General features: G+C 34.3%; 2 protein-coding genes across 2 annotated transcripts; one reads left to right on the plus strand and one right to left on the minus strand.

Annotated features, from left to right (window-relative positions):
• Nucleotides 1-1,359: 1,359 nt before the first annotated feature.
• LOC128213496 (coiled-coil domain-containing protein 25-like) lies at nucleotides 1,360-11,173 on the minus strand. The gene is made up of 9 exons (XM_052919238.1): nucleotides 11,027-11,173; nucleotides 6,355-6,402; nucleotides 6,019-6,058; nucleotides 5,859-5,910; nucleotides 5,045-5,120; nucleotides 4,452-4,555; nucleotides 3,307-3,509; nucleotides 2,918-2,963; nucleotides 1,360-2,499 (listed from the first exon to the last, which is right to left on the minus strand). Exons 1-9 carry the CDS (start codon nucleotides 11,049-11,051, stop codon nucleotides 2,467-2,469), a joined length of 627 nt encoding a protein of 208 aa, XP_052775198.1. The 5' UTR covers nucleotides 11,052-11,173; the 3' UTR covers nucleotides 1,360-2,466.
• A 32-nt stretch (nucleotides 11,174-11,205) lies between these two features.
• LOC128213497 (sterile alpha motif domain-containing protein 15-like) lies at nucleotides 11,206-14,167 on the plus strand. Its single transcript, XM_052919239.1, has 4 exons — nucleotides 11,206-11,357; nucleotides 12,364-12,462; nucleotides 12,716-12,803; nucleotides 13,304-14,167. The coding sequence occupies exons 1-4, from the start codon at nucleotides 11,238-11,240 to the stop codon at nucleotides 13,438-13,440; spliced, it is 444 nt and encodes a 147-aa protein (XP_052775199.1). The 5' UTR covers nucleotides 11,206-11,237; the 3' UTR covers nucleotides 13,441-14,167.
• The last annotated feature ends 3,781 nt before the right edge of the window (nucleotides 14,168-17,948 follow it).

A 17,948-nucleotide genomic window follows, 5' to 3' on the forward strand; every position in this document is an offset into this window, starting at 1 on the left:
GGAGGTATGGTCAACAAACTTGACATGAAGGTTGGGCCTGACCAGTAGATGACCCCTATTGATTTAAGGGCTCATCGGGTCAAAAGTAAAGGTCACAGTGACCTTTAATGATAAAATAATGACCCTTATTGTTTTGGGGGGTGATCGGGCCAAAGGTCAAAGTCACAGGGACCTTGATTGGTTAAAGGGTGTCTGAGTGATAACTCGACAATGCCTGCACCCATGGCCCTCAAACTTGACTTGGAGGTTGGGCCTGACCAGTAGATGGCCCCCACCAGTAGATGACCCCCAGTGATTTTAGGGCTCATTGGGTCAAAGGTCAAGGTCACAATGACCTTTAATGATAAAAGGTTGTCCGAGTGATAACTCTTCAATGCCTGCACCCATGGCCCTCAAACTTGTCTTGGAGGTTGGGTCTGACCAGTAGATGACCCCTATTGAATTGAGGGCTCATCGGGTCAAAGGTCAAGGTCACAGTGACCTTTAATGATAAAATAATTTTAAAGTTTGTCCCAGTGATACTGGGTAACTCAACAATGCCTAGACCTATGGTCATCAAACTTGATATGGAAGTTGGGCCTGACCAATAGATGACCCCTATTGTTTTGGGGGGTCATCAGGCAAAGGTCAAAGTCACAGTGACCTTGATTGGTTAAAGGGTGTCTGAGTGACAACTTGACAATGCCTGCACCCATGGCCCTCAAACTTGACTTGAAGGTAGGGCCTGACCAGTAGATGACCCCCAGTGATTTTAGGGCTCATCGGGTCAAAGGTCAAGGTCACAGTGACCTTTAATGGTAAAAGGTTGTCTGAGTGATAACTACAATGCATGCACCCTTGGCCCTCTAACTTGACTTGGAGGTTGGGCCTGACCGGTAGATGACCCCTATTGATTTTAGGGGTCATCAGATTAAAGGTCAACATCTGTAACCATTAAGGCAAACTTAACAATTCATTGACCTATGATCATCAAACTTGACATGAAGGTTGGCCCTGACTAGTTGATGACCCCCTTTTCATTTTGGGGGTCATAGATCCTGAGTTCAAGGTCATGGTGACCTTTAATGCGAAAAAGTTAGCAAAGCTTCTCGCAGTGATATCTCAACAATGCCTACCTATTATCATCAAACTCGACATGGAGGCTGGGCCTGACCAGTAGATTACCCATATTGATTTTAGGAGTCATCAGAGGTTAAGGTCACAGTGACCTTGAACGAAAAAAGCTTGTCTGTGTGATAACTTGACACTGCCTGAACCCATGGCCCTAAAACTTGGGAGGTCCATGCATATTTCATTTAATTGCCCAAATAATCCTGACAACATGGTGCTCAGGGGAGCATAATGTTTGACAAACATCTCTTGTTTTTAGTTAATTTAATGTACATAATTATGATTGTAATCATGGAAAAATATTAAATCGCATGTAAAATGGCATTCAAAACTTTAAAGTAACATCAACTTGAGGATTCATTCAAACAGCAAGACCAAGAACACATTTAGTCATAGATCTGCAAGTTTATTTCTGACCTGGTTTGTGTAACACTACCGTTGTGATTGTGGTATTCATTGTGTATGTAACGGAGCCATCAATTAGTAAAGTAAATCATGAAGTTCTTGAAAAGCTGAGATACATGTGTTAGTAATAGCATTAAAGTACATTTACAATTTATGTATACAATTGCATACAATAGATATACATGTACAATATTTATGTACAAACACAATGAAATAACAAAGTAAAAAATAATTTAATTATTGAGGCCATGGTTGTGCAAAAAAGAATCCATTCCATAAAGATTGAAAATTTCCCCAGAACTGGTATTAAAACTTCATTGATATCTGAGATAATACAATTTCATTTTTTTTAAAACACAGGCTACTTCATCATATTGATATTCATTTTGATACATTTTTACTTGATATTCAAGACAATTTGATTTTGATTTGCAAATATGTGAGACAATATTAACTTGATACTTTTATGATCTAACAATATTTGACATGGGTACAATTAAAGTCTCAAAAATGTAGTATACATTGACACAATGTACTGGTACTTTTGCACTTTTGAAAGGAGGTAAGCTTTCATGGGATAAAGTTCAGAAAAATGCCCTCAATGCATCAATTTCAAGAGCATTCATTAGAATCACATAAAAATGCTTGTAGTCCAGCTAGGTACATCTTTCCCCTAATTGATGAAATGAATTGTACAATATGAACCATTATTAAATACAAAGTACAAGGTACAGTTATAATCTAAATCAACACTGCAATTCTCAATTATTTAGCATGCAAGTTCTTATATACAGTAGAGCTAAATGCATTGTAAGTTAAACTTAATAGCTGCAAGATAAATGTATCGTTTAAATATGCCGAATGCACTGTTAGAGATGTTTTAGTGTCACTGGTTGCTGTTAACCACTTGAGCACCGCCTTGTTGATGGAGAAGACATGCGTATCACAGGTTCACATAAAGTCATCAGAATCATTTCCTCCATCCTGAAATGCAGAAAGCAAAAGTGGTACATATTTCTTGCAACATCAAAGATCTTATACAAAGTATTAAGGAATTGCTACAATGCAAGTTGGTTTCAAGGACCAAAACATACATTTCAAAATGTGAAATTAAATGTCTTTAAGGTCCTATATTAAGCACGCTTAATACAAGGTCAAAAAAGCATTTGGGACCAAATCCAAGAGCTGCAGGATAATGAATAGTTTCAGATTCAAAACTCTTTGATTAAGAAATTTGCTTTATTGTAACCTTGATGTGGATTTTAAGTCAGTATTTTTTAATATATCTTTGGTAGAATGCAACTCTGGAAAAACACACGATTAAATTGCTAAGACAACAATGGTTGAAATAATGTGCCTGTAGTTGAAGTCTGAAAGCCCTGAGAATAGAAACCGGTCTTACCTTATTTGTGGTCATTTTGTCTTCTGTCATTAATGAACTATATGATCTAAAAAGATAAAAAAAAAAAAAGGGCAGTGAGGCTGAGGCATTTCGATTTATCAAGAATAATCTGTTACAGATTAAGACTTGTATGTACATTTTATGAACTGCACGAGCATGCATTTTGAAGAAAATGCACCTACTATAACATACCAATAAGGCATTTAATGTACCCATTATAACTGTTCTATATTACAGTAAGAGTTATTAATTAATTCCTCATCATCATTGTATGTAATGATACGCTCAAGGAAAATCAGTTGGCCCATTGGCCATTTCTTTATGTGACAAATGAAATGTATCCATGAAACCAGAGGTTTGCTTTATGAAAGGCTGGCATGTACATGTACCTAATTTCTCGTTCTTTTTCTTTTCTCTCCATCTCATCCTTCTCTCGTCGTCTCTGTTCCTGCTGTACATGTCGCTGGTCCTCACGCTCCTTCTTGTCCCGATCTTCTCGCTCTGCTCGCAGGTCTGGGAACTTCTCTTCTTTCGTTTTGTTCAAACGATTAACAATCTCATTTATTCTTTTTTCTACGCGCACTTTTCGTACCTGAACGAACATTTCATTCATAATGATTAAAACTAGTGTATTATCTTAAACAATAAACAAATATTAGAGAATACTATGCATCAATGAGAAATCTATGATATGGATAACAGTTCCACATATTGCCAGCAATACATTAGTTATCTACAGGCTTTGTTGCTATAGTTACAATAATGTTAAATGATGTGCAGGTTTCGTTATTGCTCCGTACACACTTAAACACAAGTTGAACAAATTTCATATACTGGTACCAAGATTGCATATTTCTTCAGTTACTGCAGGACTGACAGAAAGGCATTCATACTCTTGTGTTGTCATAGCAACCACATGTTTTGACTGACAAAAAATGAAATGACATGCATAATCTCCAAATGGCCTTCTAACAACACATCAATCTGCATTAACCTAGCTTGCATATTCTTGAGTTATTGCAAGATCCTGTCAAAAAGAGCGGTATTTTTACTGTTTTTGTAGCAAGAGCAATTTCAATTCTTTACTTACAGTACAGAGTCTTGAATGTAGCTTTTATATGCTTTTTGAGATATGCCATAATTATGTCCATTTCCATTGCCATAGTAATCATATATTCTCCAAATGGTTCTCTATCTATATACCAAGTTTCAATGACCTACCTTGATTGCTTCACGAGTTATCTGCAGGATCCAGTCAAATAGTTGTATTTTCACAATTTTTGTCACCAATGCAAGCATAATTTTTTGTCCCCAATTTTTTTTTAAATGCACATGCATAAGCTCCTATTGACCCTCTATCAACATACTTTCTTTCATTCACCTTGGGTCGCATACTTTTTATTGCAGCGTTCAGTTTTTCAGGACTGACATAATCAACAGAGGTACCAACATTTATGGTTGATAAGGTTTTTCCTTCTTTAAAAAACCCACAGATTTGAAACAACTACAGAACCCTGCTCCAAGCTGTACTCACATCTTTGCTCTTGTGGAAGCCCACCTGACCCACGTCCATACCTGCCGTCTTTTTCAGGTTTCCCCACATTGTGAACACAACATCAACATTGTTCATCTTGTTACCTGTGTGTGTAGTAAATCATTCATATTGGTTTGCACCCAATTTAAAATGTTGTTTCTTGATATTCAGAAGGGAATTTTATGACTCAGAAGACCACACAAATTCCTTTAACGTTTGCGGAAATCGTGCTGGCCATTAAGCTTACCAAACACAAAAAAAGTCAAATATAAGGGGAAAAAGAAAGGCAAGGTGATATTATAAGTTACAGGGTTAGAGGTTGACGGGATATACGGGGCAAAGGAAACCATATCGGGTGAGAGCGAACCCCGTAATATTTACATCAACAACCTGTTTACATGTTTAAATGTTTCATTTATTCATTGGAATATTCATCGGAATCGGACGCCAATTAATTGAATTTGGTGACCCCAATATTAAAAAATATGGGGTCACCGCATGACCAGTCCTGGACCAATGGCGTTGCGTCATTTTTGTTGGAGGCCTGATATTGACTTGTATGATATTCAAGCCATTCTGAATTCACTTCTTACCTTGTATACTGTTGGCTTTCACAAGTTGAGCACACTCATCTATGACAGTCTGTGGAACATCGTCTAGACTCTCACCCTATCAACAAAATATTGAACTTAACAAATCATATTGCTACTAAGGATGATTTAATAATGATACAGCATAACTGAAAAACCAACATTGATGAAGTGTTTTCACATCGGTCTTTGAGACAAATTGGTAGTGTTTTATTATCAGAAGAAAAAACTAAACTGATAATCAAATTGAAATGGAACAGAAAGTTAATTTCCATATTAATTATCCCAATACATGTATCAAAGGACCATTTACAGTGATTTAAACACCTTTAATATTTTTTATATTTTAAAATTGGCCCAACATATTGAATGATTGAAGAATAAAGAATTATTATTTTTTAAATCATTATTAAATGAAATTAAGTTTGATAAAAATTAATTATTGATAATCATAATTGTTCAGCAATGTTGGGTGCCCATCGACAATGATTTGATTATTTTCAATCACTATGAATGGGCCTTTTTATGTTTTTAATATAAATTCAGACATTAATTTAAATGAAAATATCACTTGCAGAGCTTTTACTTTATAAATTAAAAATCTATCATGACAAGTTATAAATGAGTGTTGCAAAAACAGAAGAAATACTTGTGACAATCTAGTTATGGCACAGCTTGATTTTGTCTTATGATTTCTTCCAAGTTAGACTTGTCATTAAAAATGTGGATTGTAAATGTCTATTCAACTAGTCTAATTTAACATCTTGGTCAACATTTACCATTCATATTTAATTTGAAAAGTCACTGAAATACTTACAGTATGTAACCTTAGATACACATGAGCTGATGAAACTTTGTCCACATGGAACCTGTAAATGAAAACAACAGACATGTCTATCTATGCTCAAAATCTAATTAAAAATACATGATTTAAACTATTTTTTTCAATTGAGAGTACAGTACAGAAGAGTGCTTACCAAACATCCTCTGGAAATCCCCATTTTATCAAATCCTCATCTGTAAAAGAAGTATATACACCTTTAATAGAATGTCAAAACATTGTTGTACTATCAATTACAATTTTTAAGATATATAAGGCATCTCTGACTATACAAGCCTCACTTGTTTTCAAATTGCAAACAAGTAGTGAATACACCTTGAAGAACAAACAACCAAACCTGTCGGATTAAAATCTATACCAATCCATATACAAGATAAAAGAGTCTTTATTTTATGTCAGGTATCTACAATTATAAGTATCAAGATATTTATAACTTAACAGCATATCCTGTTCAAAATAAATATATACTTACTTTCATTCTTGTCCAGGCCCATGTATAACATATATGGGGGTGAAACAACTGCAAAAAAGAAGAACCATCTTTTAAGTTGATTTTTTCAGATTAATTACATCATTGTCTACATTGTACACTAAAGCATCAGCTGGCCATTTCAATGAAGGACTTGAGTATTAACTTCAATAATCTTAAATCTGTATAAACATCACAAATGGCAACATATTGATTTTTTGTTATTTCCTAAACTATTTGTTCATTTAAAATCATGACTAAAGCATCAATTCATTCAAATATGAAGCAAAATAATGAACTGAGTAGACTGTCTTTCACATATTTCTTTTTCACATATTTCTTTTGTACGTTATTGTTTCACTTTTATGGCTACTTTATTTAAATAACAAACAATTCAATCGAAATGTACTAAATGACTACATTGTTATTTAAATTAAGTTATACTGTATCCCCAAGAGTTTTCAACCCTCAAAATGTTTTTTTCAAATTTAAAAAAAATAGTCAGGAAAGTAACGTTATAAAATACATCTTCTGTTGAATATGATCACTTCCTGAGAAATTCACACAATGCAGAATACTATCAGATTCTTTTGGAAAAGAATGACAAAACTAAGCCGTTCGATATTTAATATATGATGAGAACTTGTATGCATAATCAAGTTCACCATTCTCTGAGTCCAGAATGTGTCAAATAATTAACTATTTCAAAGGGTTAATGCTGCACTCTCACAGATTGATCTTTTTGACAACTTTTTTTTATTTTTTGTCTTGGAACGAGCCTATTTTTGCAAAATGCATGGAAACCAGTTATAATTTATAAGACTGCTGACAAAAAATTAGATCACAGAATTTTGTATGCAAGTTCAAAAATTGATGTTTTAAGCATTTTTCTTAAATTGTTCTTAAGCCATAAAACATTAATTTTCAAACGAAAAATGAAAATCTGCAATCTGATCTTTTGTCAACAATCTTTTATCATTGGTTTGCAGATATTTACGTTAAAATTTGCTCTTTTATAGAAAAATAAAATAAGAGCTGTCACAGAGACAGCGCGCTCGACTATTCTGCCACTTTTCAGTGTAAGGATTGAAAAGTTTTTGCAAAACATGCATCGATCACTGTTAGATATTAACATAAATGTGGTCACATGCTTAATTTTAACCAGAATTTTTAAGTCTAATAATAAAGGGCCATTATTTGCAAAATACAGTTATCTAACTTGGTTATTCAATTAGGCTGGTTGGTTGAATACCATTGTATAAAGTTTCATGCAATACTTCAAGTAGTTGCTGAGATATTAACCTATGTGTGCTTAAACGCAAACCTTGACCAAAATTTTTAAGTCGAATAATAAAGGGAAATTATTTGCATTTAATGCAAAACTACAGTTTTCTAACTTGGTTAAATAAGTAGGTTGGATGATTGAGTACCATTGTATAAAGACTCAATGCAATACCTCAATTAGTAGTCCAAATAATTGTACGTTGACAGATTTTTTTTAGATTTTTGATATGGCAAATCCTTCACGTACAAATTGTTTAGTATCAAAAGTGGGTAGTTGTTCCGATCAGGATTCCGGGTTAAAGCATATAGCGTCTATAAAATATCATAAAAACAAGAAATATTACCAGATAATGTTATTTTATATTAGTTCCGTACACAAAAAATAAATATCCAACTTATAATTATGAGTTTGACGGCTTTTCTTCATTTCATTCTGTCAAAACATAACGATATATACATGAAGGGCACCTGCAAGGCTTCAGGGCACAGTTTTAAATCGCTCGGAACATTTCGGCCATGGCCGAGTTGTTACGATTGTATAACGAGGTCTATCTCGAAGCTTTGTCGGAGGAGGCCGAGTTATTACGATTGTATCGAGTTGTTCCCCTTCGCATAATTGTTTTCTGTGTCAGTCAACTTTCGTTTTATTGGAAAGGTAAACAACTTGTTTTAATGCATTAAATGCTTGTTTAGTGCAAAATAGCATTTCCCTTACATGGTAAAAAATGAATATAACTCTTAATGATCAATTTCAACCATAAAATACTTCACTTAAAACAATTTCAATACTTATAAAACACCCCCGTTTTTTTGCACATTCCCGTTTAGACGTTAGGGATTGGAAGAATCCCGTATAACACGTCTAATATTTTAGACTATTCAATTAGTTGCTGAGATATTAACATAAGTGTGCTTACATGCAAAACCTTAACCAAGGTGTGAATCCAACGCCAAAGCTTGGTGAGTGTAGTATAGCTCTCCTTATTCTTTGAATAGTCAACCTAAAAAAAGTTGTTAAGAAATGGTAAATCTCTGAAAGTGCAGCTTTAAAACAAAGGCATTAAGCTTTGTACTGTGTAATCAGAGTCTTTGCAAATTATTTTAGAAATTCATAATTGTGTTGAGCTGTTTTTTTAAGTTTTATTAATTTAAGTGTAATATATATTATATCCTTTGTAATAATTTATGAAGAGATTCACAATACCACCAGGGCTCTCACTAGGCTGAAATTTTTGGGAGAAGTGACTTCTCCCTTCAGTCAATTTAGGGAGAAGTGTGGAGACTTTAGGGAGAAGTGATACTTTCGTAACACCTGATACAAAAACTATGCCATACCACACACCTAAGTTTATATTCACATTCAAATTAATTACTATAACTATATAAAATGTTCACAAATAATGTATCATTTGTGGCTCAGCAAAAGTGTATTTGTCAATGTCACATAGTTTGTCTCCAAATAGCATCTAAAATGAATCAAAAACCAAGACAGCTAAGGATTTGAAACAATCAAAATGACCTTATAAATGAACTGTCAATATAGTAGGGGGACAAATCTTATTTTGGTACGTTCGGGATGGGTACGAATGTCATATTCAGCTATGCTGTTATATACTTGTCTCTGGCTAAATAATTTTTCAATATGCTGACATTTAAGAACCAAATGACATTTAAATCACTGTTCTTGATGAAATTTTTACCAATACATAATGGGAGGTTGAGAAATTTACTCGGAAATTTGTTTTGACAAGATGGCGATCTCGCCGATTTTTAAGTCATATACAGGAGAAAAATACTGTAAGTAAACACTACAAAAAGAAAAAAAAGAAGATATTTTGTGTTTACAAATCATTTTTTATCATGAACATTATACTAAAACCAATCAAATATTTGTTGATACGTCATGTTATTGATTTTCTTAGCGCCACCTTGCCGATGGCCCGTGATGGCTATGACCGTCTGCTTCAAAAACAACAATGTTTAAAATGTCTTGCATTGTTTGTTCAATACATTTATCAATTACTTTTTAACTTCTTTAATGCTTGACAAGATTGTTGCCTTTTCAATCTGATTTAAACGAACTTATATCATTTGATCAGGGACTTCTCAATGTACATTCTGATTGGTTGACCATCAATAGCTCCGCCTACTGGTGATGTTTTGGTAATTGGATGGCACGGGCCAATTATCGGATTAGGAGATTACTTAATTTTATGAATGGCTAATTGCGGTGTTTTGACTAATGTGACAGTGGTCAAATACTCGCTGATTGACAGATTTACAGTGTGCCAATTTTTTCGGCGAAGTCAATGTCGCTTTGATGATACAAATGGGCGAAGTCTGGGGATTTTAGGCGACCACTTCGCCCAAGTCGCCCCCTCGCGAGAGCCCTGACCACATGTATAGGTCTAGTCCAAATAATTGTACGTTGACGGATTTTTTTTAGATTTTTGATATGGCAAATCCTTCACGTACAAATTGTTTAGTATCAAAAGTGGGTAGTTGTTCCGATCAGGATTCCGGGTTAAAGCATATAGCGTCTATAAAATATCATAAAAACAAGAAATATTACCAGATAATATTATTTTATATTAGTTCCGTACACAAAAAATAAATATCCAACTTATAATTATGAGTTTGACGGCTTTTTTTCATTTCATTCTGTCAAAACATAACGATATATACATGAAGGGCACCTGCAAGGCTTTAGGGCACAGTTTTAAATCACTCGGAACATTTCGGCCATGGCCGAGTTGTTACGATTGTATAACGAGGTCTATCTCGAAGCTTTGTCGGAGGAGGCCGAGCTATTACGATTGTATCGAGTTGTTCCCCTTCACATAATTGTTGTCTGTGTCAGTCAGCTTTCGTTTTATTGAAAAGGTAAACAACTTGTTTTAATGCATAAAATGCTTGTTTAGTGCAAAATAACATTTCACTTACATGGTAAAATATGAATATAACTCTTTATGATCAATTTCAACCATAAAATACTTCCCTTTAAACAATTTCAATATTTTTAAAACACCCCCGTTTTTTGCACATTCCCGTTTAGACGTTAGGGATTGGAAGAATCCCGTATAACACGTCTATTATTTTAGACTAGTATAGGTCAAATTCACAATATACAAAAAAATAACCTGCATGTTAATTGAATGATTGATGTGGATGCAGAAGTACCTTCCTTCTTCTGTTGTTGTCCCATTATACTTGGGAATTTACACAAAACATTTATAACATATTGAGCTTAATTGCCAAGGGTAGCCAATTCAGTGTATCCGAACAAGCAATTTCCGAATTGTGTACACTACTACACTGTTGATCCTGGCATTGCGTCAGTAGTTCTTATTCATAACATGACACTGGACTTAAATAAAACCTGTTTTCTTACCTTCACACTTAAATAAAAAGACCATGATTGTATGAAACGTAAATTATTGATAAAAATATTGCGCAAAATTCATCAACATGGAAGTCGGAGCAAACGCTTGAAATTCAATAAAACTTTATGAAAGCGCTCTTCTAACTATGAACCAAGGGCGATAATCAGAAAGCAGGTGCTTCAAGGGAGCCTATCCTGATTTCCCTGGCGACGTTTACAAATGGCGACGATGAAGAGTGCTGTTGAAGATCTGAAGGATGAAAGGGTTCCTCAGTGTTTGTACTGGAATGTAGACCAAGTTGCAGACTGGATAGAAGATCTTGGATTTCCATATTATAGGGTGGCTCATTTATTGCAGACTGTTTCTGCATAATTTTAAAAACAAAAATTCGTAAGATTTAGCTGGAATAACATTTTTTTTTATCTTTAATCCAACTCTCAGGATGAGGACTTGTTTATGTTTAATGGAAACTAAACATCAGTTTTAAGAATTATATTGTGTGTTAATTTGAAGATACAGAAAAGAAAGCAATTGCTCGTCATGTATTATTGCATGGCTGATGATATGGCCAATCATTAGCCACAATAATGCGTGTTAAGGGAACTTTTTTTAATAATTAGACATTCATTATGCACCAGTCAATTGTAACCACGGCCCCCCCAGGTCCGGGGGTATACCAGGGATAGCCGGGGAAAAGGGCCATGTTTTTACTTTCCAGGTGGCCCCTAATGGCCGGGTGACCGCGGTGGTTTTGTCTTAGGGCCAAATTTAGCGGAGATTGGGCCTTATATAGAGTCTCTGGGGTGCGGGAGCATTTGGCTGGGTTTTTACCATAAGTTGATTTTACCCGGGGTTGGCTTGACCGAAAGTCAAAGTCCCCGCTATTCCCCGGACCTGGGGGGGCTGTGGTTACAATTGACTGGTGCATTATGATCCATTAATATCGCCAAAACAAACTTTTCAAAGACTCTGAAGCAGCTATTTATATGGACTAAGCAAATTACTTTAATGACCGAGAAGACACATCCCATATATATATGTAGTCTGAATAATCCAACTCTCCTGCAGTTCACAGTGTGTAGTCTGTGTTATCAGAGCTATGTTAACCTGGATTTGATGGAAGTGGTATAGTCCATTTTCAATCCATTAAGACTTTTTAGGATTTGAAGATTCCTGTTTTGAACATTTTTCTTTTTTAGAACAGCCTTTATGCATGATACTGTAGTGATTTTGAAAAAAGTGAAATATCCCTTATTGTACAATTCCATATTAAAAATTTATCAGTTGAATCCTTTGTTTGTTCACCTAATCAAGTTGTTTTACATTTGTACCATGTTTATTTCAGTCATGTATAGCAGAGAACATGATCGATGGGAGGAAACTGATACACCTTGAGGCCTCACATCTACCAAACATTGGCATAACAGATTTTGAACATATAAAAGTAATAATCCTACCATTGTTTTTATAACAAAATGATGATGATGATGATGATGTTGATGATGATAGTGGTGGTGGTGGTGGTGGTGGTGGTGGTGGTGGTGGTGATGATGATGATGATGATGATGATGATGATGATGATGATGATGATGATGATCTGAATTTATTATATGCATGACTGTTCACATTGTTAGTTTGGATCTTTGAGGGTATTTTACTTTGTTTCTTCTTATAAAAAACAGAGGCATACTTTTCAGATTGTTGCAAAGAGTGTTCGAGACCTGTTGATTTTAGAAGAACCTAACTGGAACAGAAGCATATCACTGCCGCCCAGAAGTGACATAGGTGAGCAGAAATACAAATATAAGTTATTGTATTTGGATATTAACATGCTCATAAACTGTTGCTTTACTCATTGACAAGTTCATATATTTTATTAGTTAGTTATAAGTTAATTGATAGATATTTAGTGAAACAAGTAATGCTGGATTTAGTTGTAAACTGTTAAGCTCAACTGTTACTTATGCTTCTTAGTAAAAATCCCATGGTCAAGAACTGAAAGCACAAATGAAAATGAGCTCACTTAATATATATAGCCCGGAATTAACATAACTGGGTTTTCCCATGCCGGTACAAATAAAAGGTGAATTTCGAGCTATTGAAATTCATGTAACAGTCCAATGACTCTATTGTTTCCAAAGTAATATGTGTATATTACAATGGTTTAATTTTATTTGTACCGTAGGATTAGGTTGGGAAAACCAGAATATCTATAATTCCGGGCTTTAACTATTATTGCTTGTTTGAAGATACCAGACTGTTTTATATAAAGAATATAATTGCAGGTATGTACTTGGAGAAGAAGTCTGGAACTGGGAAGGAATGGGACGGGGTCACCTACACGAAGTACCTTATTGATAACAAGGACCCGAAATGGAAGCCACTACTGTCAAACCACTGCCTCATATTGCCCCATGACTAACAATCAATGTGTGCCAAGATACAGGAGATAATCTGCAATGTTTAAATGGTGGATATTTAAGCCTGGTTTATGTTATATTTATGAAAAGTAAGAGATAAGATTAAGACACCAAGGATTTACCTGTATGCAACCAGTTTGCTTGCTGCAGCATATTTGCCAAACGATGCTAACTTTTCCCAATTTCACAAACCAGCAAGTTTTTTTTAAAGATATGTCAATATCACTATTTATTCTTCACAATATTTTACCCATAAACACTGCTATTAAGTAAAAATACTTTGTTTTCTAGACTTGATTATTTATAAAATCATGTTCATTATAGTTGTATCTTTTGTTATGTTTAAAGCAATGTGTTGTGTCACTGCCATACAGGCATGGGTGGCCAAAGAAATGTTTTAACAAGTATAAAATTATAAGCTGAGGTATACTTCAAGGGTGATATTTGTTCTTATACGTTTGTTCATTTTTACTGGTGTTTTTTTCCACAGTGTCAATCATCTTTAGCTCACCTACTCTTTAACAGTGAGGCATTTGCTTTTATTAACATGTTCATAAATCATGTTATGCTTTTTTTGTACTAGCCAACTTTGAAAATGTTTCATTCACATATATATATATATATATATATATTTGATTTCAGTATCTTACATAATGTTGTTACTTTTAATATGTATATATAATACAATTTGTTTACGGTTTAAGATATAAATTGTTCAAATAAACTTTCAGAAACTCTATTTTTGTAATGAATTCCAAATCTATTATTCATAATGCAATACTTGACTACTTACAGTACCGTATAGTGACACTTAAGATTTAACATTTATGTTCACTTCTTTACCCTAACAAATGTTTTGAACAGGCTGCTACCAGAGGCAGTAGCAGGATTTTACGTTAAAGGGGGCGTAACCTTTAGACGTGTGCCCCTCACTGACAACTGTTTATTTGGTTTAAGGGGTTTGGCAAGGGTCTTGGGGTAATTCCCCTATTTTTAGCTCCACTGGCCGAAGGCCATGGAGCTTATGTCGTCACAGATTGTCCGTCGTGAGTGCGTGCGTGCGTGCGTGCGTGCGTGCGTGCGCAAACTTTTACTTTAAACGACATCTCCTCTGAAACTGATAAGCGGATTTTGACAAAACTTCACAGGAATGTTCCTTTGGTGGTCCTTTACCAAAATTGCTCAAATGGTTCCGGTCCATTGCACAATATGGCCACCAGAGCTAAAAATAGCAAAATCTTTAAACGACATCTCCTCTGAAACGGTTCGGCAGATTTTGATGAAACTTGACAGTAATGTTCCTTGGGTGGTCCTTTATTAAAATTGCTCAAATGGTTCTGGTCCATTGCACAATATGGCCGCCACAGCTAAAAATAGCAAAATCTTTAAACGACATCTCCTCTGAAACGGATAGGCAGATTTTGATGAAACTTGACAGAATTGTTCCTTGGGTGGTCCTTAACCAAAATTGCTCAAATGGTTCCGGTCCGCTGCACAACATGGCTGCCAGGGCAAAAAAATAGAAAAACCTTTAAAGAACATCTTCTCAGAAACCGATGATCAGATTTTGATGAAACTTAACAGAAATGTTCCTTGGATGGTCCTTTATCAAATTTGCTTCAATGGTTTCGGTCCACTGCACAAGATGGCCCCCAGAGGTAAAAATAGAAAAACCTTTAAACGACTTCTCCTCAGAAACCGATGATCGTATTGCAATGAAACTTGACAGAAATGTTACTTGGGTAGTCCTTAACCAAAATAGCCCAAACAGTTCTGGTCTGCTGCACAACATGGGCACCAGAGCTAAGAATAGAAAAAAACGTTAAACTACATCTTCTCAGAAACCGATTATCAGATTTTGATGAAACTTTACATAAATGTTCATCGGGATGCCCTTAAACCAAAATTGCCCAAATGGTTCCGGTCCGCTGCACAACATGGCTGCGAGAGTAAAAAATATAAAAACCTTTAAGGACTTCTCGTCCGCAGTCTTCACGAAAAACATTTTAACCTACTAGCCAGTTGGACTAGCATAATGGCATATTTTACTAGTCCGAATGACAATCTAGTAGTCCGACTATTTTGCCACATTATAAAACTGTATGCTTGAGGTAAATACCTATTTCAATTGAGCAGCTTGCAGTTTGAGTAAACATTTCTTTATTATGATGCTCATGCAGTGATAGGGAGTGACATCCTTCTGTTGGGAATAGTGCTCGATCCTTGTTTTTCAGAACCTATGGGTACTATGTAAAAACAAAAGGCATCTTGCTTGAATAGACTGTAATAATATCAACATGGTTAGAAAAGAAATGCCATGCTTTAATAGCTTTGATTACATTTTACTACTGAATTACCTCCCTTTAATAGAAAAAAAAATAATGTCTTAATTTTTCACGTATAGCATCTTTAAATAATTTTTAAACAATAATAATTTATGAGTAAACATATAAGCATAAAGTTCTCACAAAAAGATCAATTTAAAAACCTTACATTTATACATAGGAAAGTATATATAGACTGAACATTAATTTTCGTTTAAGTGACATTCTGAAAGTTTATGAAACAGCTATTTTTAGTAACTTAAATGGCCGAAAAGTGTAAGTGAAACACCAAGTCGATTCTATCTCGTCAGTTCTTGTTCAGGTTAGATATTTGCTTCATAATCTATTCAGATTAAATGTTAACCGATGATCAGATTTTGATGAAACTTGACAGAAATGTTACTTGGGTGGTCATTAACCAAAATTTGTTAAATGGTTCCAGTCCACTGCACACCATGGCTGCCAGAGCTAAAAAATAAAAAAAACTTTATACGACTTGTCGTCGAAACCGATGACCTTTTTTCGATAAAACTTGACAGAAATGTTTGTTTTGTGCTCCTTTACTCAAATTGCCCAAATCATTTCGGTCCACTGCACAACATGGCAGCCAGAGCTATTAAAGTAATTTTTTTTTTTAAATAACTTCTCCTCAAAAATTGATGATTGTATTTCTATGAAACTTGACGAAAATGTTCGTTAGGTGGTCTTTGCTTGAACCTTTTGGCCAGTGGAGCACAGGCACTGATGTGCCTCTTGTTTTAACAATATCTAGACCGAAATGGTGCATTTTGGGCATATTTATTACCTTTTTTTCCCTTGTATTGAAATAAAAAGTTAACTTGAAGAGCGAATGCCGGGTGCACACCTACCCCCACCCCACCCCCGCTAGTGGCTACAGTTACATTGTATTGTCTTGGTGTGGTAGCAATGCGATACTATATCATAATAATAGTACATTATATTTCACATATATACAAGTTTTAAAACATGATACTATTTGTTTAAACATAATTTATTTCATGAAATTCAAATGACAACGTATATTTTGATACAAATATTCACGAAAATGATCGGAAGCTCGACTTTATAGCGATACTACTTTGTATCAATGTAGAAGATCAATGAATGTATCTTTACGTTGAATAGAGCAATGTCAACGACACTGCACACATGGAAAGGCTTATATGTTTTTTTCCGTAAACAATTAATATTTTATTGTTTGATTTTTAAAGTTAATTAAATGAGTTGTACACAATAATGCATTAATATAAAAAATAAATAAAATTGCATCAACCTGTATTGTGTCCCTTTAATGAATACTCAACTATTAGTTACACGAGAGCATGCATGCTATCAATAGAATATGACGGTATCTGTATTAAAAAGTATACTAAACAATTGCGTTTTAAATTTCAAAATCGATTTTCAAAAATGGAATTTCCAATATGAGGACATCTACTTTTGACTTATCAAAATACCTAAATGGCTTTAGATGTACAAAATAAGTAAAGAACTAAGGTATTTTCTCTTGATATTCAAATAAAATGATCATAATGGATATAAGCACATTTATTAAAATAATGGTTCTTATGAAGAATACCGTGTTTAGTTGAAAGAAAGGTACAGCAAACACGTATTTCTATCTTATGATACGATAGTTGATCACTGTAAAAAAAAATAGGGCCCATCAGTCATTTAATATTTGTACGTTTTCAGCTATTAAAAACATGGTTACAATTTTGTTATCAGTAATTAACATTTTCCATAAATGCATTATTTAGAGTAAGTAGTGAAAAAGGTTTATCTCATTTTATCTTTGTTATACATGTGTAAGAATTGATTTGTAATTCACAACGCAAGGAATTACTCTAATTATAGATATAAGTTTTATGTCATTTAAATGTTAAATATATAGATCATTTTGTAAAATGAATTATCCTTAGAATGTAATATGTGCCTTTTGATATGCAATTTATACATGAAAAAAATACATTAAAATGGTCTCTTTAAAACCAATAGCAAGTTTATGTAGAGACAATTGTAACAAGATATAGTTCGAGAACAATAACAATTGTCTGTAGACGTCCCTTTGGCCCAAAAGAGATTTATAAAATATATTTGTCATTCGAAAAAAACTACACATCGGCAAACAGCGTGCGCTGAGGAGTGTCCGGGAAACGGAATAG

Source organism: Mya arenaria, chromosome 13 (assembly GCF_026914265.1).
Source record: "Mya arenaria isolate MELC-2E11 chromosome 13, ASM2691426v1".
NCBI lineage: Eukaryota > Metazoa > Mollusca > Bivalvia > Myida > Myidae > Mya > Mya arenaria.

Coding starts and splice junctions, on each gene's coding strand:
- LOC128213496 (XM_052919238.1), bottom strand. CDS start 11,051: ATGGTCTTTTTATTTAAGTGTGAAG. Junction 5,121..5,858: donor TGTATCTAAGGTTACATACT/GTAAGTATTTCA, acceptor TTTTGTTGATAG/GGTGAGAGTCTAGACGATGT. Junction 2,964..3,306: donor GAAAAAGAACGAGAAATTAG/GTACATGTACAT, acceptor TTATCTTTTTAG/ATCATATAGTTCATTAATGA.
- LOC128213497 (XM_052919239.1), top strand. CDS start 11,238: ATGGCGACGATGAAGAGTGCTGTTGAAGATCTGAAGGATGAAAGGGTT. Junction 11,358..12,363: donor TTGGATTTCCATATTATAGG/GTGGCTCATTTA, acceptor TGTTTATTTCAG/TCATGTATAGCAGAGAACAT. Junction 12,463..12,715: donor CAGATTTTGAACATATAAAA/GTAATAATCCTA, acceptor CATACTTTTCAG/ATTGTTGCAAAGAGTGTTCG.